The following is a 24,209-nucleotide window of genomic DNA, read 5'->3' on the forward strand; positions in this document are numbered from 1 at the left end:
TGGTGGCACTAAAATGGAAACAAACTAGGGGACCCACAAAGACAGAATGGGTAGAGAAACTTAGATTGGTGGCTGCTATGGAAAAGATGACAGATAGACGCAAGGGGCGTCATAATCCCAATGCAGAGGAATGGGTATATTTGGAAAAGTTTTTTTCTGGTTGAAGAAATTTAACGAAGAGGGTGGGTTAAACCAAAGAAATAAGAGAAGGGGGGTGGGGGGGAAAAGAGGCTTGTGGAAAAATGTTCATATATTTATAAGTTGAATTGTTGCGGGAACCTGTGGTTCTGGAATGTTGTAAACCTGTTTGATCAATAAAAATTTTATAAATGAAAAAAAAGAAGCACTCCACTAACAAGGTAGACATATGCTAGGGAATAAATAAACACTTTTGAAGATGTTTGAGACAATAAATAAAGTTATATAGCCAAATAATATGAACTTATACATTAAATAATTTTGTAGTTCTGAATGTCATATTTCTTGTTTTGCAATAAGGAAGGAATACTTTAAACTTAAAAAAAAAACAAAACCAGTTCATATCCCCAATTAAATGTCTTTCTTTCCCTCTGTCCTCCTCCCCCACTGCTTTATCACTAAAGCACTACAAACAAGGAGCAGCCTTGTGCTCTCAACACACATTACTCATATGACAAGGAGTCAAATATATTCCAATCTCAGACCCAACCCACAGGCATAGATTTACAGCTGTTTCTTTTTAAATTTTTGTTTAAATGAACCATAAGGACATAATGAACTGCAGACCTCTGGAATGTCCGCGTTTCTAGAACAGTTTCCAAAAACTCACAACCACTACCAAGCAATGCTCCGTGCTGTATGCATCATTTCTAACAAATTCCTTTACCCATTCCTGCAATGTTTTTTAAAATTTATGTTAAAACTTTAATACACAAGCTTTTGTTTCCATAGGCCTAATTTAAGTCTGAGAAGGAAGTCTGATGGCCTAGCTGAAAGCATATGTAAGATATGCATTTGATTCTCAACTCAAATTTGAGCTTACATCAGATGTGAAGAGGCATACACAAACCCCAGGAAAGGAGAGAAAATGCAACTCCTGTGTTTATTTAGGGCCTGAAATAAACATCTGTGTGACTCCAGATGTTTATTTAGGGCCCGATATTCAAAGTGATTTAACGAAAAGGCTCCTGCCTGCTTAAATCACCTGGGGCCACACCTAAACCCCCCCCCCCCCCTTCGACATTCAGCAGTACTAAACCGGGCAGTGGCACAGAATACCAGCTCTGACCGCTCATTAAAAAAAATGGGCAGGTCAGGGGCAGCAGTTATGCGGGTGCTGGAAATATTCTGTGCTGGCACCTCCATAGCTAAGTGAGGAAATTTAGAACTGCTCAAAAGCTGTCCTAATTCAGCCCGCTTAGCAATGTGGGTACTGGCGCTGAATACTGCCAGCACTGGCATAACTTTTTTTTCTTTTTTTTTTTTTTTTACTGCCCATGCCATGGAGAAGACCCCAACCCCTACCCCTCCAAAGTGTTCCCCCCTTGTGGTCTATATCACTATAGGTGGCTACATGGTTAGCACGCTAAAAACACTAACGCACCTTAGTAAACAGGGCCCCTAGTTTTCAATATCACTAAATAACTGACAAAGAACAGTCCTAGATTCTAAAACCATATCATTATATAGTGCTAACCCAAAAAATCCTATCAGTTTATCAGCAAATCTTAGCAAAGAACTATGTCTTCAGCTTCCTTGAAAGGTAAATTACTCCACTGTTGATTGGGAAACAATTTTTGGGGAGACAAAATGGTGTCCTGAGGAGACATGAGTGTGGGAGCTCTATTATTGCTGCTAGCTTACAAGGATGGAAAACAGGAAAGGGAAGACGTGAACTTACGCCTCGGTTTCGGATTCCACTCCTCATCTGGTTCAGGATAAGTTGGAGGATTGCGCGCTGCAACCGTAAGGAGGAGCAGCAGCAGAGCTTCTGAGTGGCTTTGGAACAACACTTGAGCAAAGTTTGGAGGGGGCTTTGTTTAGCCCTGAACCTCAACCTACACCCCGCGACCAGTGTTGCCAGGTGGGCGGTTTTCCCGCCCAATTGGGCGGTTTTCCGTGACCCGCCGCAGGAAATTTTTGCCCGCGGCGGGTCGCGTTTTTTTGGCCTTTTTCTTCTTTTCCGCGGTTTTTCGGGCGGTTTTTTTCAGCCGCGGGGGGTGGGGTTAGTGACGTTCTGGGCGGGGCCGGTGACGGGGGAGGCGGGGGCCGATGACGGCGGGGGCGGGGTTGATGACGGCGGGGGCGGGGGTGATGACGCGGGGGTGGGGGTGTCAGGGGCGGGGTTTGAGTTTGGGCGGGTTTTGGGCTGGTTTTGGGCTGGATTGGGTGGGAAAAAAATTTTCCACCTGGCAACCCTGCCCGCGACCCAAAAGGGTATCGTTAGATGGAAGTGCAGCGCTATGAGGGCCGGAGAACCTGGGAATGGCAGCATGTGCTGAGGGGGCTCCATTGGTAGTGTCTACTCCACTGAGGGCAGAAGGAGGCCGGGAGGAGATGTTAGGTTTTCATGGCAGAAACTAGGTTCGTGAGCCCTTGGACCACTGCCAAGGAGTGGCAGTGGCAGGCAAAACCACCCCACACCAGAGACAAGGCAGAACTCTGACAGAAACAGCTAGACTTCAACTGCACTTGACCGCCGTTCCGCTGGAGTTGAGCCCCTGGGTCAGGTGGCTGGCAGGACTTACCGGACAGGGCAGGAACTGGATACCAACTAGGCTGAACAGGGACTGAGGGTCAGAGGGGAAAGGAATATACATGGGCAGCAAGGCAGGAAACTGGGCTAGAACTCACAGACAGACAACACTAAACAAGGCAGGAAATGGACAAGCTAAAGGACAGGAACTGAAAGCTGTCAAGCAGCCACTAAGAGAGAGACACAGACAAACAGAAACTAGACCAGGAATACAAACCAGAAACAAGACTAAGAAATAAGCAATAAACCTAAGCCAAACTACATACAGACTAACTAGAACCGGACAAGAAACTCAAACAAGAAACCAGACTAGGCAGAAGTGCAACAAAGCACCAACAAACCAGGGACCTTAGACGATGCAATGGCCAACACAGAAGTTTCCAGGAGATTAATAAAGCCCATCAGTTGCTGAAGTTCAGATGCAGGAATCACAAGGCAGCTACGGGTGCTGTTCAGGCACAAACAAGAGAAGCAAGTCTGGCAGCCCGGAAGATCCGGACCGGACTCGGCTGAAGTCTGGAACGGGTGACAGTTCATAGCAGCCACCGGTTCTGGCCACCAGAGGGCGAGGTGAGCACAGACAAGGGAACAGTCACCATTGTGACAGCAGACTGGTGTGTTCCTGGAGAACCCTGGAACAGCGGAGGCCCGCCTGGAGTGACATGAATGGATGTGAGATCAGCAGTCATTGAGATGGATCAAATTTGGGAATTTGGGCTGGATAAATCCCTAAAGGTATTGATTTTACAACCCCTCAATATTCAAAAGCATTTAAACAGCCAGGATCAGCTCCTGGCCGGTTAAATCCACCATAACCAGCTATCCACAAATTTTCAGCAGCTATGACCCACTGAAAATTTGTGGTTAGCAGCTAGCCGTTTATATTGCATGACATAACCGGCAAGCTGACGATTTTCAGTTTATGTTTGGTAGCCATATTTGGCCACATGTATATCAGGCCTATCTTTAGCCAGTTAAGTTTGAACCAGTCAAAATAAACCAGATATTCAATGCTGGTCACTGGAAACGGCTCGGCGCTGAATATCCGGGCTCAGCACCAACTGCAGAAGTTAGCTGGGCTAATTCCCGTGGTCTGACTATTAGGCTCTAAGATGTCAGAAGATTTAATTCCGAGTTAGCGGCAATCTCAAGCAAAGAGTCGACATTCCTCCAGATTAGATCAGGTGGAGACTCAAAAGAGATTAAAAACTTTGGATATGGTTCATATTAAAGAAAAGACCTTAATGTAGAGATGAATTGAATATTTGGAGAACCAAACAAGAAGAAAAACCTAAGATTTTTCAATTTTCCAAAATCACCATTAACTTCTCCAACAGATATGGTGAAATGGTATTTGAGAGAGGTATTGGGATTACCATCTGACAATTTGACACCTGTAACTAGGACCATTTATTTGAGAACAACTTCTGCTGGAAAGATTGCTGGAAGAAATAGTAGCCAGGTACATGGTGCTCTTAGAGACCGCTTTGGATTTCGTATCTGGGAAACATCTCTCCTGGTATCCTTTGTGCTTGAACCTGATCACAACTTGATACTTAATATCGGCCACCACCCGCATAACTATTTAAAAGATATATGGTGCCCAGGTATTTTCCGAGGACAGCAGGCTGATTATTGTCACATACCCACCCTCCTCTCCTTGGAGTTGTTCTAGTTTCTGATTTGCTTTTCATTAAACTGAGGGACTCGCGCTTGTGTCGTGGGCGGGAAGCCGTTTGCACATGCGCGGTGTGTTCTGCCCGTGTGACAGTGCATTCGAGACACTTCTTCGTTTGCTCTCAAGATTTTGCGGTCTCCTGGCCCGTCGCGGACGACGACCCAATGGTGAGAATAATCAGCCTGCTGTCCTCGGAGAATACCTGCTACAGGTATGTATCTTCATTTTTCAGAAAGTTTTGACAAAGTCCTTCATGAGAGACTCCTGAGAAAATTAAAAAGTCATGGGATAGGAGAAAATGTTCTGGTGTGCATTAAGAATTGGTTATTGGACAGAAAACAGAGGGTAGGGCTAAATGATCATTTCTCTCAATGGAGGAGGGTGAATAGTAGAGTGCCACTGGGATCAGTGCTGTTTAACATATTAATAAATGATCTGGAATACGGGATGACAATTGAGGTGATTAAATTTAAAGATGACACAAAACTATTCAAAGTTGTCAAAACACATGCAGATTGTGAAAAATTGTAGAAAGACCTTAGGAAACTGGAACAATGGGCATTCAAAATGGCAAATGAAATTTAATGTGGACAAATGCAAAGTGATGCAATTTGGGAAGAACAATCTGAATCATAGTTATCTGATGCTAGGGTCCACCTTAGGAGTCAGCACTCAAGAAAAAGATCTAGGTGTCATTGTAGACAATACACTGAAATCATCTGCCCAGTGTGCGGTGACGGCCAAAAAAGCAAACAGGATGCTAGGAATTATGAGGAAAGGAATGAAAAATAAGATCAAGAATATTATTATGCCTCTGTACCGCTCCATGGTGCAACCTCACCTTGAGTATTGCTATATCTCAAAAAAGATAGACTTAGAAAAGGTTCAAAGAAGAGTGACCAAAATGACAAAGGGGATGAAACTCCTCCCATATGAGGAAAAGCTAAAGAGGTTAGGGCTCTTCAGCTTGGAAAGACATGGCTGAGGGGGAATATGATGGAGAACATATGTATACCCTGGAGGAAAGAAGAAACAGGGGTGATATGATACAGACGTTCAAATATTTGAAAGGTATTAATCCACAAACAAACCTTTTCCGGAGATGGGAAGGCGGTAGAACGAGAGGGCATGAAATGAGATTGAAGGGGGGCAGACTCAAGAAGAATGTCAGGAAGTATTTTTTCATGGAGAGGGTGGTGGATGCTTGGAGTGCTCTCCCGCGGGAGGTGGTGGAGATGAAAACGGTAACGGAATTCAAACATGCGTGGGATGAACATAAAGGAATCCTGTGCAGAAGGAAGGGATTCTCAGGAGCTTAGCCTAGAATGGGTGGCAGAGCTGGTGGTTGGGAGGCGGGGCTAGTGCTGGGCAGACTTATACAGTCTGTGCTGGGGCTGGTGGTTGGGAGGTGGGACTAGTGCTGGGCAGACTTATACGGTCTGTGCCGGGGCTGGTGGTTGGGCGGCAGGGATAGTGCTGGGCAGACTTATACGGTCTGTGCCAGAGCTGGTGGTGGGAGGCGGGACTGGTAGTTGGGAGGCGGGGATAGTGCTGGGCAGACTTATAGGGTCTGTGCCAGAGCTGGTGGTTGGGAGGCGAGGATAGGGCTGGCCAGACTTATACGGTCTGTGCACTGAAGAGGACAGTACAAATAAAAAAGTAGCACATATGAATTTATCTTCTTGGGCAGACTGGATGGACCGTGCAGGTCTTTTTCTGTCGTCATCTACTATGTTTACTATGTCTGCAAAATCCTGAGTGGTGTAGAACAGGTAGAAGTGAATAGAATTTTTTCACTCTTTCAGAAAGTACAAAGACCAGGGGACACTCCTTGAAATTACATGGAAATACTTTTAAAACAAATAGGAGGAAATATTTTTTCACTAAAAGAATAGTTAAGCTCTGAAACTCACTGCCGGAGGATGTGGTAACAGTGAATAGCGTATCTGGGTTTAAAAAAGGTTCGGACAAGTTCCTTGAGGAAAAATCCATATCTGTTATTGAAACGGACATGCTACCAATCCAGGGGAAGCCACTGTTTTCCCCTGGATTGGTAGTATGGAATGCTGCTACTGTTTGGTTTTCTGTCAGGTACCTGTGACCTGGATTCGCCACTGTTGGAAGCAGGATACTGGGCTAGATGGACCATTGGTTTGACCCAGTATGGCTATTCTTATGTTCTTGTTCTCATGCTGGTTTACTTTCAGTAGCTGAGTTGAGGCGTTTGCGATTACAAATGATCAGAGCTAGTATTCTTTCTGTGGCCAGACTTCAAGCTACCTTTTGTTTTTGAAATCTCAGCAGTGTACTGTATCATTTGAAGTATTTATGCTGAACTGATGCTATTGTGTTTTTGAGTTTGTATTGTCGTGTCTCAACCCTCCAACCCCTGCCTCCTTTTCTTCCTTTCTGAAATCACTGAAGAGGAAACTACACATCTTATTTCCTCCTCAAGTAGAGGAGTGTGGTAGCCGTGTTAGTCCACTCTTAAGGTTATCAATAGAAATCAAACAAAATAAAACATGGAAAAGAAAATAAGATGATACCTTTTTTATTGGACATAACTTAATACATTTCTTGATTAGCTTTCGAAGGTTGATTTCCGATCTGACGAAGAAGGGCAACCTTCGAAAGCTAATCAAGAAATGTATTAAGTTATGTCCAATAAAAAAGGTATCTTATTTTCTTTTCCATGTTTTATTTTGTTTGATTTCTATTGATATTTCCTCCTCGAAACTAACTACCTGTTCCTCTATCCTATTCCCACCCATCTAGTTAACAGTATCTCTCCTACTGTCATCCCCTTTATCTGTCATATCCTCAATCTTTCACTGTCCACTGTGACTGTTCCTGATGCCTTCAAACATGCTGTAGTCACACCACTCCTTAAAAAAACCTTCATTTTACCCTACCTGTCCTTCCAACTATTGCCCCATCTCCCTCCTCCCTTTCCTATCCAAGATTCTTGAATGTGCTGTTCACTGCCGTTGTCTTGACTTCCTTTCATCTCAAGCTATTCTTGATCCACTTCAATCTGGCTTTATTCAACTGAAACAGCGCTTGCTAAAGTCTCCAATGATCTGTTCCTGGCCAGATCCAAAGGTCTCTATTCTATCCTCATCCTTCTCAATCTATCTGCTGCTTTTGACACTGTTGATCACAGCCTACTCCTTGATACGCTGTCCTCACTTGGATGTCAGGGCTCTGTTCTTTCCTGGTTTTCTTCTTATCTCTCCCAGCGTACCTTTAGTGTATACTCTAGTGGATCCTGCTCTACTTCTATCCCACTGTCAGTTGGTGTACCTCAGGGATCTGTCCTGGGACCTCTTCTTTTCTCCATCTGGAGTGGCCTAGTGGTTAGGGTGGTGGACATTGGTCCTGGGGAACTGAGGAACTGAGTTAGATTCCCACTTCAGGCACAGGCAGCTCCTTGTGACTCTGGGCAAGTCACTTAACCCTCCATTGCCCCATGTAAGCCACGTTGAGCCTGCCATGAGTGGGAAAGCGCGGGGTACAAATGTAATAAAAAAAATCTATACTTCTTCCCTTGGTACTCTGATCTCATCCCATGGTTTTCAGTATCATCTTTACGCTGATGACTCCCAGATCTACCTCTCCACACCAGAAATCTCAGCCGAAATCCAGGCCAAAGTATCAGCCTGCCTGTCTGACATTGCTGCCTGGATGTCTCAGCGCCATCTGAAACTAAACATGACCAAGACTGAGCTTCTTATCTTTCCCCCTAAACCAACCTCTCCTCCTCCCGCATTCTCTGTTTCTGTGGATAACACTCTCATTCTTCCTGTCTCATCAGCTTGTAACCTTGGGGTCATCTTTGAATCCTCCCTCTCCTTCTCTGCACATATTCAGCAGACTGCTAAAACCTGTCATTTCTCTCTCTATAATATCAGCAAAATTCCCCCTTTCCTTTCTAAGCACACTACCAGAACCCTCATCCATAATCTTATCACCTCTCGCTTAGACTATTGCAACTTGCTTCTCACAGGTCTCCCACTTAGCCATCTCTCTCCTCTTCAATCTGTTCAAAATTCTGCTGCACGACTAATATTCTGCCAGTGTCATTCTCATAGTAGCCCTCTCCTCAAGTCACTTCCTATCTGTTTCCACATACAGTTCAAACTCCTCTTATTGACCTATAAGTGCATTCACTCTGCAACTCCTCAGTACCTCTCCACTCTTGTCTCTCCCTACATTCCTCCCCGGGAACTCCGTTCACTGGGTAAATCTCTTATCTGCACCCTTCTCCTCCACTGCTAACTCCAGACTCCGTTCCTTTTATCTTGCTGCACCATATGCCTGGAATAGACTTCCTGAGCCGGTACGTCAAGCTCCATCTGTGGCCATCTTCAAATCTTAGCTGAAAGCCCACCTTTTTGATGCTGCTTTTAACTCCTAACCCTTATCCACTTGTTTAGAACCCTTATTTTATCATCCTCACTTTATTATTCCCTTATTTCTTGTTAGTCCCTGCTCGACAGAGCTTACAATCTAATTAGGACAGACAAACAGGACAGTCTCTTCATGTTCAAGTGTACAGCACTGCGTATGTCTAGTAGCGCTTTTGAAATTATTATTATTAGTAGTAGTTATGTTGTTATTCACCTTGGATAAAGGCGGGCTATTAAATAAATAAATAAATATAAACTTACGCTGGAAGATTCTCCCTTTATGCTTAAGGAGGAGGCTGGGGAAGATCTGGAACCTAGGACAATATTCCTAAGGTGAGTCAAGGTTTTATAGTCGATGGATTTTTCTTCTACTACCAGTTCCTTTCCTCTATTTATAATATGTCCCTCCTAGTTTCTCCCTCTTTTTGGAAGAGGCTAGAATATACAAATGGTTGGATATTGATCTATCTGCCTACCACCAAATTTGGACCAGAGGGAAAATCCTATTGGTGGAGGTAGTAGTACTGTGAATCCAAGCATGCACTCATACTGCTGGATTCACAACTGCCCTACACTGATATAGCAGGTCTGGGTTGGTGGGCTGACCAGTAAATGCCTTGGTCCCCTGCATCATGGGCGCTTCTTTGGTGGAATGTATGCCACTGCTTTTGAACTTAAGATGATATATATAATTTAAGCGTATTTGAAGAAATGTTAAGTTAGGGCTACACTTTGTTGTTGTGTTCATTAGGTAGCATCTTCTGTAAAAGGCATCCTCTTTGCTTTTTTTTTGTGATGTTTAGTTTACTATTTTTCTAAATTGTACTTATTTTCTCTTATTCCCTGGGGTATCTGTTCTTGCCAAGATTTTGTGGCTTACAGTGCCCCAGGCTGCTCTCCGAGTCCCTGTGGAACCTAGAGTGAACTTGGAGCTTTGAGGGTATACTTTCTTTTGGCACATATTAAGCCTTTGCATTGTGTAGGAATTTATCTTCGACTAGAAGTTATTTTCTCCTTTTGAGAATGTATAGGACCTTTAAGAGCTGTGTGTGAGTTAAGAACTTCTTATCTCTTTATTTAAAAAATATTGTTTGAAGGGTTCCAGTCCCCTTAGGACTGCTCAGAGAAGACCCAATGTTTTCCCACATGCTTTTTGCAGCTCCTTCTCTCATGCTGTAATTCATTATCTCTGCTACCACTGAGGCCCCACATAGTAAACTTGGGAGCTTGCTGCAAAAAGTTCACTGACAGGGCGGGACATGAGGCATTCCTTCTCTGTCTCTCTCTTTCTCCCTCTCTCTCTCCCTGAGGAAAACAGATGCCTAAAAAGGAATGATTTTACATTTTTTCTGTTTATATATATTTTATTAAATGTTTATGTATAAGAAGGGTGCTAGTATGTGTGATAAATTTTGTGACTCATTCAGTGGAGAATTTGAGAACTAGTGTAACAGTAACATTTATCATGTATACAGCTTGTAGACAGCTTACAGACAGAGGATTTGGTCTACCTTTGGGAAGCATTTAAAGAAGATGTGTGCCTGTTACAAATACAGCTGCTAAGAGGGTGAGGGTAATCGACATGTGCTGCGAGTACTGTACCTTATTATTAATGGCAGTTGTCACATCACCTATTGAAAGAGAATTGCTGATGAAATTTACAACAGATCATTTCCTTGGCTACTCCAGTCCTCACTTTGTTGAACAACTTCTTCACTATGTTTTTCAGATCATACAACTTTGCAGAATTCATTTTTGTACATACTGATCATGGCTATTCTTTGAATATCTTCTCTGAATAGTTAACATAAGAGATCTGAGGTCCTGTGTACAATTTAATCAGCCTGTGTTGCTTACTGGAGTTCATCTCACTAACAAGGGACAAAAGATTTATCTAAGAACTAGTTAAAAAAAAAAAAAAAAAAGGCCCTTTTCTGAAAGAAATGAAACGGGCGCTAGCAAGGTTGTCTTCTAATGGCAATTATGTTTTTAAGGGAACTGTTAGGAGTGAGTATGTGTGAGAGAGTGAATGAGTATGTGTCAGAGAGTGAGTATGTGTGAGAGAGAAAGTGTGTCTGTCTGTGTGAGTGAGAGAGTGTAGTGTGTGTCTCGTGTGCACCAATTATGCGCTCTCCCCTGCATTCATCCATATGCAGCAAACGTCCGCTGTGCTCTGCCCCCTTCATCCATCCATGTGCAGCAATTCTCCTCTGTCCCTTGCCCTCCCCCCCTACATGTGCATCAACTCTGCATTCTCCCCTGGCCTCTTCTCCATCCACCCATCTCCAGGGCCCCCCTCCCTCCATCTCTCTCCCCTTTGAGTTCCAGGACCCCTGACCCCTCCCCCTTTGAGTTCCAGGACCCCTGACCCCCTCCCCTTTGAGTTCCAGGAGCCCCTCCTCTCCCCTTCGAGTTCCAGGATCCCCGAACAGAAAGGAAACGGGCGCTAGCAAGGGTCCAGGGCCCCCTCCCTCCACTCTACCTCTGTCCAGGCGGCGTCATTGGAGAACACGGAGCCAGGGCTGCCATAGCCACGCGGCGCGCACCTCCGGCACACGCAGGCTGGGCTGTTTTGATATTTTCTTTGGCTCCCTGCGTCACAGCTGGCCTCACACTGGCTCGGCCCTGACTTGTCCGGATTCGCCGCTCCTGTCTTCGCAGCTCCTCCCCTCTTCTAGCCAATCTGGTGTCTCCTTTCCCGCGTCTCCTCCCTCCGGCCCTGATGCATCCGAATTCGCCACACTTGTCTTCGCAGCTCCTCCCTTCTGTTGGGCAATCTGGTGTCTCTCTTCCTTCATAGCCTCCCCCATGTCCTGCATCAGTGTGTGTGTATTTCCCTGGCAACTATACAGAGTTCCCTCGAGGGCGGGGCGATTACGAACCCCAGGAACACTACACGGCTTCACTGCCACGGAGTCGGCTTCGGAACGTTGGAGGTACGAATTATTATATTAGATAGTTTGTTTCACACTCTGCAATAGTTCCCTCAGATTATGTGAAGCAGTGAATTATGCAGTTCCTGTACTGGAACCAATATTCCTTCCTTTATTAAGTAGAAATAAGAGTCAGCAAACATGATGTAGATATCTTACTCCAATAAAAGCAATCAGCAAAACTTGTTTATTGACTGTTCATTCTAAGTAGCCAAACATAGCAACTACAGTTCTCATTGAATTGTATTAACTCAGTAGTTAATAGTTGTAGTCCTGTGATACTGTTTGGGCAGGGACTGTGGTGGTTGAGGTAGGTAAGAACTGGCACGCCACTCCTCTGAGACTGGGTGCGGGAGAAAGAGACTTTCTTCATTTCACAGGTGTCCTACTATTTGCATTTAAGGTCCTAAAATTTGGAATAAAATACCATTATTCATAAGATTGATATCTATTTACAAACTTTCCCATAAAGTTTTAAAATCTTATCTGTTTAGAATTAGGTCTGAAGTTTTACTAAATAATTTGTGACTCATATCTATATAACATATTTAATCCTACTGTAAACCGCTTTGAACGTATATGAAAGCGGTATAGAAGTAATCATAATTGAATAGAATAGAGTACCATTGGCTGAGCTATGCACCATAGGATTCACTATCCTGCACCAACCAAGACAACGGAAGTAGGATGAAGAGGTAGCAGTCCTGATCCGAGAGTAATTTAAACTGCACAGAGTTTCCATCCCCCACCTGTCTGAGTCAGAATGCCTCCTAATCCATCTGGAAGAGAAGGATCCAGTGAGATAAGGACCCAGTGTGGCTGCTTGTGGTCTACAGAGCACTTCGCAACAACCCATCATCTGTACAAGAATTGCTGAATCTGGTAATAGAGGTAACCCTGAGCTACCCTAGGTTACTAATCATGGAAGACTAACCTAGACATTGAAACTCCAAGCACTACTACTGCTGCATTCCTTGATACAATGGCAGTTCTAAGATTCATTCAGATGATCAAATCCAACCCATGAAAAAGACCATATGGTAAACTTGGTGTTCTGCAAAGGGGTCGACATCTTTGAACACAAGGTTGGTGGCACCAAGACAACACCTCAATCATGGACTGATCATTTTCTAACCACATTTTCTATTAAGGACCACATAAAACAGATGAGCCCAAAGTTTAGAAGGAAATCCGAGACACAAGAAATCTGACTGCTGATAACTTCCTGGAAACCTTGTCCTACCCCTATGTGGATGAAAAGAAGATGACAATATCAGAACAGTTTGATATCTGGAAAGCATGCTTAGCAATGCCATTGGAAAAAACGGCCCCTCTAAAGGTCCTGTGCTCTAAAAACGTACGTTCCCCATGGTTCTCCCCAGAACGAGTTCTTAAGCATCAAGAATGTCAACTTGAAAGAAAATGGCGAAAATCTCACTTAGAAGAAGACAGGCTCAACTGTAAGAAAAACATGGCAAATGTACCACCAGGCTTTAACAGCCAAAAAACAATATTTCTCTCAACATTTAGAACAAGCTGCAAATTCAACCAAGCAACTATTTAAAACAGTAAACAGCCGGGAGGTAGGTGAGAAAATCACCTATGTTTTGAAACTGGTTGAATTGAAGTTCACTTTGTTTGTACAACTGCGCAGCTGGTTGGCTGAGTGTGTGTATATTATATCATTGATAGAGTGTTTAATAAAAAATTATTAAAAAAAAAAAAAACAGTAAACAGCCTACTGCAAACCCCAAAACAGAACCAGCCTTGCCGGTCACAACTAACTAGCAATGATTCTGCCACATACTTTGCCAACAAAATTAAAGGTCTCCATCAAGACCTACAGATAGTCCCATCAGAGCTTCCACCAGCTAATGAAGAGAATACTTCCTCTTCCTCACCATGCACATCCATCTGGGACTCATTCAACCAGGTCACAGAGGAAGCCCATAACAGCCCACTCCAGTACACCGCTGGGTAGGAGTAGCTGCACATGGATGCAGAAATGAGTGTCCATCGACTGAATCAGCTTGGCTAGTAGCTTCAAGTACATATTAAACAGAATAGACAACAGTATCAAAACTTGTGGTACCCCGCAGGTCAACACCCATGGTGACGATGAAGTGTTTCTGAACAGTATGGACTGTTGCCTCTCTGATAGATTTTTATTTGTTACATTTGTACCCCACTATTTGTAGGCTCAATGTGGCTTACATGGTACCGTAATGGCATTCGCCAGTTTGGCTGATAAATACAGGTTGTAGTGTGGTCTGATCTGAGGTAGGTGTGTATCAGGGAACAGGAGGAGGGTCGAAGGGAAGCAGGGGTGACCTGGATTGGCCACTGTTGGAAACAGGATACTGGGCTTCATGGACCTTCAACCTGTCCCAATATGGCAATGCTTATATTTTTATGAATATCCACATTCCGGGAATGCATTAGGCAACCCCCAGTTACATCAACGCAGGGCCTGTAAGCCAACACATGTGCTCGTAAGTCCTACAATGATTCTACGTCTCTCATAGCTCTCTTTAATAAAAGTGTAATCCTGGTCTCATCACACACTGTTCAGGCACCAGCTAGCTCGAAGCAAGGCCATAAAGAAAACTTCACATCTTATCAAGATCTTAGTCCTTTTGACTTACTGAGCTGGGCGCAGGCCGAAGGGTTATGAGCCGGGGCTTTATTTCTCTTTTACTCTCTAATCTTTTTTTTCTTTACCAGTCTGGGAATCCATGAATTTCACTCTCACTCAAAGAAAACTCCAGTCCAGAGAGTTATGCAAAAATACCCAAATATTATTGAAAATTCTGCAACAGGCAGTTCAATTCTTCCTTAAAGCAAATAGTCAATATATAATCCACTTAATGTCAAATGAAAATTGTAATCCAAAGCAACTAAGTGTAGGCTTGCTAAAAACACTAACGCACCTTAGTAAACAGGGCCCCTAGTGCTTTTACTTCAATAATTCAAACACTTTTGTCAGGAAATTTAATAAGGATTGTTCCGTTGAACAGTAATGTTGATAGCGGCATCAGATCTTTAGTTTCTGCTTTGCCAGAGCAGCTCAGACTCAGTTAACTGAAGCAAAATCTTTTAGATTTCCTAGACATGAATATCACTAGTTTAGGAGCAACGAAACTAAGTGATTAAGAAACATAGAGATGCTTCAAGTTAAAATATGTGGTGTGCCAGGTAGGAGTATGCTGTGTTAGTTTTCTTTTAATTAATTTTATTGTTGGATGGTTTAATCTGTATTGGAAAAAAAAATGTGAACTAAATGCTTAAAAATAAAAATAAACACAGCATACTCCTACCTGGCAATCACCAAGGAGGTGGCCATAGTATATCCTGAAAGTATGTACCTGTAAACACTGTACTAGCCTTAAGAAGACACGATTTCTAGCAAACTACTGCACTGGTTTGAGAAGTGTCAGAAATTTAACTCTTCTGTTTATGCAGGCATATGAGAGGGTAATTGGCCGAATTCGGAAGATGGAAATCATGATTTTTTTTTTGTAGAAGTGCTTTTAGTATATTATTTTGTTTTCATTCTTAATGTTTTGTGATTTATATATTACGTATGTATAATTGTGATCCAACAAGGACTCTTAGATTGTGTGGAATATAACCCCTCCTGTTTACCAAGCTGTGCTAGCAGCTGCCATGCACTAATGCTAACACAGCCTATTCACTTTGAATGGGCTACGTTTTGGAGACATAAGCTCATGACAGGTTACAACATGTGAAGATGTGACAACCTGAAACGTGGGCAGTTACATGAGCTCAGAATGTCCCCCTCAGGCACTGAATAAGTTTAGTATATTGTAGACAGCATATAACGTGGACTTTGGAGTCCAAGATATTTATTAATGCTATAAAAGATCTACCTGTTAATAACCAAAAAAAAAAAAAAAAAAAAGCAGGCTTCAGCCCTTGACGATGTTCTGAGAAATTCCACATTATACTGAGCCCCATTATATGGGGTTTTACACTGTACATCTTCATGTACTGTATGACATTGTAGTATATTGTTATGTATAATTTCTTCATGTATAAAAATACTAATTTTCTGCCAAAAAAATAGATTGTAACACACCGTCCTGATCAGCACAGTTCTAAAACATTTTGGCAGATGCCTAGTTCTGCTTAAGAAGTGCTATAGGTAACCCCCCCCCCCCCCCCCCAAATAAAAATCCAAAACACAAAGACAATGGCCAATACTCTTACCTCCTAAGACACACTGAAAGCCATCTCCACGGTAGCCTGCTTTACACTGGCATACGAAGGATCCTGGTGTGTTGTAACAAATGGCATTTGGATGACACTGGATAGACTCGCATTCATCTACATCTGAAACCAAGAGAAAAAAAATCAAACCTAATAAACCAAAGTGGCTTCTTCCTTGCAGCAGCGATCCCAAGACACTCCTGGCTCCGAATTCAAAATAGATGCCACAACTTCCTGTGGCAGTCTCTCAAGACTGCCACAGGAGGCCACAGAAGCCATTCTGATATTGGAATTGGCAGGAGCAATCTCCAGCCGCTCCTGCCCATGCTGGTTCCAATCCCAAAATGGCTGCTTCGCATGGCTGCCATGGGAAGTTGTGGCAGCCATGTTGACTGCAGAACCAATAGGGGCGGCAGTAACTCAGGATTGCTCGTGCCCCAAACAGACCACTAGACCACCAGGACTTTGAAGGTAGGCCATTTAAAAAAAAAAAAAACTTTACAAGTGAAAAACGCAGAAAATCAAGCCATTGGGATATAGAAGTATCCCCATTTTTTAGTAGACTGATCCCCCAGACATCCCAGGAGAGCAATGGGGCATCCCAGAGGGCACTGCTATGGACTTCATATAAATAACCCCAGGTACACATCTCACCGTTACTCCTTTATCTTTTCTGCTGAGCCCTCCAAAACCCACTACCCCCAAATGTACACCACAATAGCCCTTATAGGTAAAGTGGGCACCTACATGTGGGTTCAGTGGGTTTCTGGTGGGTTTTGGAGGGCTTACAGTTTCCACCACAAATGTTACAGGTGGGGGGGGAGGTATAGGCCTGGGTCCACCTGTCTACAGTACACTGCACTGATCACTAGACTACTCCAGGGACCTGCATGTTGCTCTAATAGACCTGGCTATAACATCTGAGGCTGGCATAGAGGCAGTAGGAGTAATGGGGAGGGGGTCATCCCTGATTCCCTCCAGTGGTCATTTAGGGCACCTTTTTGTGCCTTATTCCTTCTACAAGCAGGTCTAGATCAAAACGTTGAAGTTTCAGTCCTAGACATTTTTGTTTTCTTCCATTACGACTGTAAAACGTCCAAGTGTAGGCACACCATAAGCCCACCCTAATCCCACCTTCAAAAGACCCCTGACACACTCCCTTGTGATTTGGACGTACTGCAGATGAACTGCATAGATAAATGTCTGCAAAACAGGTTTTGAAAATACCGATTTGGATGTTTTGAGATGATTTTTGTCCAAATGCTGCTTTATGACACTTTTTGGATGTTTTTTCTCTTTGAATATGAGCCCAATATTGCGCTTACATGTGCCCATTTATACCTGCTATTGACCTGGCGGAAGTGGGTGTGCCTAACTTTACGCAGGCAAATGTGTGTTTATACCAGTAGTTTATAACAGTATCTGTGTGCACAGGTGCCGTTATAGAATAGGTGTACCAACGCAGCATTACATAACAACATAGTAGATGACAGCAGAAAAAGACCTGCATGGTCCATCCAGTCTGCCCAACAAGATAAAGCATTGGGTCACCCAGTTATAGAACTGCCTCCTATCCGTATAATTCCTTGCTAATAAGAGTGAAGAGTGGGTGGTAAAGCGGTCCTGAAGAAAACCACATACCCAGTGGTGTTCCTAGCTTGTTGGCCACCTGGGGTGAGTCACCGCTGCGCGCCCCCCCCCCCCCCCCACCAGCATGCATCACCCCCCCCCCCCCCCCACCTTTTCTCCTAGCAAGAGGATGTATGGAGCAGGCACACGGCTGTCAGTTCTGCCGGTCCCCTGCCCCAAAACAGGAAGTAACGTCACAGTGGGCAGGGGACTGGCAGAGCTGAGAGCAACGTGCCTGCTCCGCGCACCCCTTTGCTGCCTGCACCCGGGGTGGACCGCCCTGTCCTTGGTACACTACTACACATACATATACATACATCAGCTGCATACTTCATGTATATTTAGCTCTGTCGATTATATTCATAGAAGAAAAGCAGGGTTGGTCATTAGGGCTACAGCCCTACCAAACTTAATTTTTATCAAATTTCCAAACATAATGATCAACCATTAACGATATAACTCACATTTTCCATTCAAAAAAATATTCATATACTCCCCTACCCCCCAGTTCAATACCCAGGATCCTCCTATATCCTCACTGCCCACACTACATGCCCACTAGCTCGCCTCAGCTCTCTACTCACAGCTTCTTTAGACATCTTTAAGTATCCTATTACCAGGTCCCTTAGTGTACTCAACCTCTTCAAACCCCCTCCCCCCCCAATCTTAGTGCTTATCATCTCAATTTCCATCACAAACTCACACCTTCCATCCCCACCTGCACAATCTCACTCTTCAGTGTTCTACCAGCTTTTTATTCCACACAACATCAGCAACTTGGAAGGCAGGGGCAGAAATTGGTTTGTTTGCTCCTCCCCTAAAAACCAAAAGATGTTCCACTGGTATATTTTTTTTTTAAAACTTCATGGCCAGCATTTTATGTTTCAACGGTTTTTATTGAAAACAGTGTACACTTTTGTCAACATCAAATATTCAATATGTACAACCAGTCATGAAATTCCCTTCTAATCAATCAATCAAACATCAAACAGTTCGGACCTACTGCTTTCACTTTTTTATTCCGTTTCTCCAACACCCCCCCCCCTTTCCCCGCTCCCCCCACCCCCAAAAATTCCCCCCCCCCCCTCTGTTAACCCTCCTATTCTCTCCCTCCCCACGGAAAACTCACAATCATCCTAAAGAGGAACTGACCCACCTACAACTTCAATATAGTGTCTACAGCACATTAAGCACAAAACTCTTACCCTTAAGCTGATAGGGTATCTATATATTTTCCCCAGATCTTCAGAAACTGATTCTTTCGTTTTGGGGATCCCCTGGCTTCTCTTGCCTCCCACATCAGCAGCTGGTGCACCATATTCCGCCAGTGCCAAAATTCTGGTACAGCCTCAGATGTCTAGTTTTGAGGTATACATTTCTTTGCCAGAAGACATCATGGCCAGCATTTTAAAAAATGCGGCAAATTTTATAAAGGGTTTTCTGCACATAAAACTAGTTTTGAACACAGAAAAGGCCTTTTATAAAGTTGTGTAACTGTTTACGTGCATATACTTGGGCTGCAATTTGCTTAAAAATTTTAATTGCGTGATTAAAGATGGAGCATAGCCAGCAGTCCGTGGGGGGAGGGGGGGACACAGGGGTGGACTGGGGAGAGGGCCACACATTCTCCCTCCCCCACATTAGGTATATACCTTTGCTGGTGGGGATGCCGAACCCCTACCAGTTAAAGAAATCCACTGTCAAAGCGGCCCCCTTGTACTGCCTCAGGAGTGAGGAAGTCAGTGGGGTGCCTCCAATCGCTGATGCCGGCACTCCCCGAGCACACTCAGTTCATGCACAAACTTGGGGAGTGCAAGCGGCAGTGGCTTGAGGCAACCTTTGAGTAGGGCTGCCATTGGCACGCTGCATGGTCAAAGACTTTCTCAGATATAAAAAGGTACACTGGGGGGGGGAGGGGGACCTGAGAGAAATGGGGTCAGGGGAAAGGAAGAGATGCCTGACCATGGGAGGAGGAAAAGGAGGGGAAGTGAGAGAGAACAGCGGGTTAGGGCCAAAGGGGAGGGACATGGTGGACTGTGTACGGGGAAGGGAGAAATAGGGAGAAAAGCTGATCTGAGGGAGAGGATGGAGGGAGAAGAGAGAGGGCGAGATGTTGGGCTCAGAGGGAAAGAGGGGACAGAGAGAAATATAATGGACCTCAGATGGAGAGGGTGGAAGAAAAAGAGAGAGATAATGGACTTGGGGGGGGGGGGGGTTGGGAGAGAGGGAAGAGAGATAATAGACCGGGGGGGGGGGGGGGAGGAGAGAGGGAACAGAGAGAGATAATGGACCTGGGGGGGGAGGGAAGAGAAAGAGATAATAAACCTGAGGGAGGGGAGAGAGAGAGAGGGTGGGGGGAGAGAAAGAGAGAGAGAGAGATAAAGGGCATGGGGTGGAGAGGGTGGTGGGGTAGATGAAACCCCACTAGCCAAAGAAATTCGCATTTACATCTTCGCAAAATTGGTGTAAATATGTGCATGCACTCTATGAGAGTAACTTTATAAAGGACTTTTTACATGTGAATACCTTTTTACAGGCTGAGAGGACAGTTTTAGAAAATTTTTGCATGTAAAATACTGATTTATGCACATAAATAGGCTCCTTTAAAACTAGATCATGCCTAAATGTATGTGTGCTTGAAGCAGGCACATTTATACGGTATGTGTACTCTGAAGTTGACAGAGTGGATCATGGACAGAGAAATTTTACATTTGTATTTTATAAAATGCATGCGATTGTGCATACATTTAGGTGTGCTCACTTATGCCAGCACAGGCCTAAATGCAGCACTTTATCATAAATGTGGGACTTGTCCATTCCCCCGTCCATGTGCCTCCCCTTGTACATGCCCCTTATAGTTACGCATTAAGCAAGTTGCATGCTAAAGTTATAGAATATTGCTTAGTGTCCAACTAGCACGTACATGCGTAACTACATACATCACTTTGTATTTGTTTACACCGGAGTCTGTAACACCTCTCCGGTACTACGTAAGCCACATTGAGCCTAAAAAATACGTGGGAAAATGTGGGATATAAATGTAACAAATAAACTATACCAGTCTTGTGTCTAAGTGCTAATATTCTATGGGCCCAATATTCAAAACAATTTAAATGGCCAGGAGAGGTTCCTGGCCATTTAAATCACCTGTCTGAGGCTAACCAGACATTTTCAAGTGGCACTTAACCAGATGGTGCCCCTGAAAATGCCCGGTTAGATATCAAGCCAAAACACTAATTGCCAGATAACATACTTCTTGTCCCGTATGAGACTAAACTGACTGGTACTCATAAGAAACCTAAGATAGAATTTCTCTTGTAAACGGAATCTGTACACCTTGGACAGGCGAAGAGATACTCATTCTCCCAACACTGGTAACCTTGTTGTAGCCTCTTAGGTGAGAATTCTTAGTCTTGCTTGACCTTCCAAACTCAGATTCTCATTAGAGCTTAATGAAAAAGACTGCCAAGTTGTATGGTCATTACCACGAGACTACAGCTTCAAGATCTGACACTGCCAAGTTAAAGTCCAGCTAACAATCCCATAAGAAAGCCAACTCATGTAGCTGGAATAGCTTCCCATCAGGTCAAGTGGTGCCAAGAATTCTTTTAGCTGACCTCTTTCCAGCACATTCATCAACCTAGTGATGGGAACATAGAACAGTTACTGGACCATTGCCCTTCAAGACAGAGTGCACTTCCTGCTTTTCACATGTTTGTTTGTGAGGCCTAGGTGATTTTATCTGAACTACATAGAATTCTGCTCTGCTTAAAAGGTGGTTCATTAAGCCTCATTAGTCCAGAATCAACTCATAGAATTCAGGCAGAGAGAGGTTCTCCAGCTAACAATTCCCAGTCTCCATTAACTCTTGCAGAGGATGAAAAATAAGCACTCTTTGCAAGATTACCATGTCAGCCACTCTGCACTAGAGCTGCAGAGAAGTATGACCGCAAACCTGTGGCACTGCCTAGAAGTTATCTCGATCAGGCAAAATGGAGGATGCAACAAAACCAAAACTGCAGTTTTCAGCTGCTGTCTGTCTATGTGTCTGTCTGCACTCAGAATAAAATAGATGGAACATTCCACCAAAGAACTGAGAAGATTTAGATGCAGAACAACAAACTGAACTAAACTTGGAGGATATTTTCTTCTCCCCCTCCCCCCCTTTTTTTTTTTTGTTATAAGGAAAACTTCAAGCTGTTCAAGGCAAACCAGAGGAACTGCTGATGTGTCTTTCAAATCAGGATATGCGAGTATGCTTCCATCAGATCGAGGCAGGTAAGGAACTCTCCTGTATGGACCATCACAATAACTAACCCTTTACGTATCTGTTTACCCCCTTGAGGTCTAAGATGGGAGGAAAGGAACCCTACTTTTTGGGCACCACAAAGTTGATGGAATAGAGACCCATCTCCTGTTTGTTGGCAGGGACGGGAACCACCTCTCGGAGTTGCAGCAATCAATATAAGGTAGTTTGGACAATGGCTGCTTTTAGCCTGGACTAGCAGGGAGACTCCAAGAAACCGTCGGGAAGTGGATGCAGAAACTCCAGGACATAGCCATCACTGACAATCTTAAGGACCCATTGATCCATGGTAATCTGGGTCCACCTCCAATAGAAGCACTGTAGCCAACCACCCACCTCTACCAGATAATGGACCCTAACACCTTTAATTGTGATGCTCTTGCAAGACCTGAAGCCCCAGAACCAGACTTCTGGCCACTCTCCGAGTTACCCGAAAGGATCAGGTCCTCTGAGTCAGCACTTGGCCACTTAAGTGCAGATATTTAGCACTTAACCGGCCAGGATAACCGCATAAAACAGTTCTATCTTTATGCAGCACCCCATGGCCAGATAAGTTCTGATTATTGACCTAACCAGCTACACGTTAACTGGTTCTGCATAAACCAGATACTCAATGCCTGGCATTGAATATCCAGAAATAACATCAGCGGCGGTAAGCAAAACCCTCATCACTGTTGGCTGAGTATTGACCTCTATATAGTCAAAATAGCATTGATGCAATTCTGTTTGAAATAATTCTGCTTGAAAAAGTTCTGAACAGATAAATGATAATCCAGAAGCTTTAACTGAGACTGATGGCCAAATTGGAGATTTTTGAAGAGGTAAAGCACTGGGAACAGATGTAACTTGTTTTCTCTCTGACTCACAGTTATGTGTGGGTGTGGCTGTGGAGCTAGCAGAGAAAGGCCAACTGTAAGCCACAACTACAGCAAAGATGAGCACAGCAGGATAAAGCAAAGATGGATGAAGAGGAAAGAAAAGAGGAGAAACACAGACTTCAAAGGTGTCCTCTTTGTAGCTCAAAATAAATACGTAGACACTAATTCAGCACAATCAAATGTTGATGACAAAACAATATGCTGAAAAATCAATCTAATTCTTGTGTCGCTGCCTATGAACTTTCAAATTAATATTTTAATTCTTTACTCTGGAATTTTACTATCACTAAATGGAGGAAAAGACCTCAGATGTCCTGACTTGGCAGCAAGTGTAATGTCTTAGTGCCAGCTCGTACTGGACCTCAGCCATATCACTGGTCAAAAACCTCCAAATTACTTTTCACTTAATTTTTCAATAATTTTTAATAATTTTTGTTTGGTTATATAAAAGTGCACTGTGACTTTTCCCAATAACTATACATCTATTTCTTCATAGCTTTAGCAATTATTATATTCCAATGCAATACAAAGCACTTAGCTTGATTCTTGTACCAACGGTGCTCTCCGTTTCACTCTTCTAATGAGCTTCTTCAGGAGACTAGGTGCTCTCAAAACTAAATTCTCATACACGCCAGTCTTCCAATATGGCGTTTTACCGGCTAAAGGATGTAGACGTATAGTTATTGGGAAAAGTCACAGTGTACTTTCATATAATTAAACAAAAATGATTACAAATTATTGAAAAATTAAGTGAAGAGTAATTTGGAGGTTTTTGACCAATGATATGACTGGGGTCCAGTATGAGCTGGCACTAAGACATTACACTTGCTGCCAAGCCAGGACATCTGAGGTCTTTTTCTCCATTTAGTGAAAGTAAAATTCCAGAGTGAGGAATTACAATATTGATTTGAAAGTTCAGAGGCAGAGACACAATAATTAGGTTGATTTTTCAGCTCTTTATAGCTCAAACAGAGAAAGCTGGGGAAGTGATCCTTTTGTTACTTACCCACACAGGTACGGCCATCCCCCAAGAAGCCAGACAAGCATGCACAGATATAAGAGGAGGCCCCAGTGTATATACACCGAGCACGCTCTGGAATGTCACAGCTGTGAGTCCCAATCACACAGTGGTTTATTGGTCGTTCAATACCTAAGGATTCAAAAATCATTATCAAGATGTCTATTCACACAACGTTTGCTGTATCCAATCAAAACTTAAGCATTCAATTTTAAAGAACAGAGTAGCCTGGATAGATGATTTCTATCAATTCAAAGAAAGATGAATTTTTTCTTTTGGTTTTCAGACCCTTGACCACTGTAGGCCTTTCAGGTATCTCAAACTGCAGCAAAAGGGAATATATGGGAGATAGAGACTGACAAAAAGATATTCATCATAACTTGAATAAGAAATA

At 43.5% G+C, this 24,209-nt stretch overlaps 1 protein-coding gene across 1 annotated transcript in view; it reads right to left on the bottom strand.

The window, feature by feature from the left end:
* The window catches only part of NID1 (nidogen 1), a 249,834-nt gene that overhangs the window by 75,286 nt on the left and 150,339 nt on the right, over nucleotides 1–24,209 (bottom strand). The window contains exons 12-13 of the mRNA XM_030194981.1: nucleotides 23,804–23,947; nucleotides 15,985–16,107 (exon numbers count right to left, since the gene is read on the bottom strand). Coding sequence (XP_030050841.1) covers nucleotides 15,985–16,107; nucleotides 23,804–23,947 — 267 coding nt within the window. The remainder of the gene's footprint in view (nucleotides 1–15,984; nucleotides 16,108–23,803; nucleotides 23,948–24,209) is intronic.

The sequence above is a fragment of the Microcaecilia unicolor genome, chromosome 3, assembly GCF_901765095.1.
Source record: "Microcaecilia unicolor chromosome 3, aMicUni1.1, whole genome shotgun sequence".
NCBI lineage: Eukaryota > Metazoa > Chordata > Amphibia > Gymnophiona > Siphonopidae > Microcaecilia > Microcaecilia unicolor.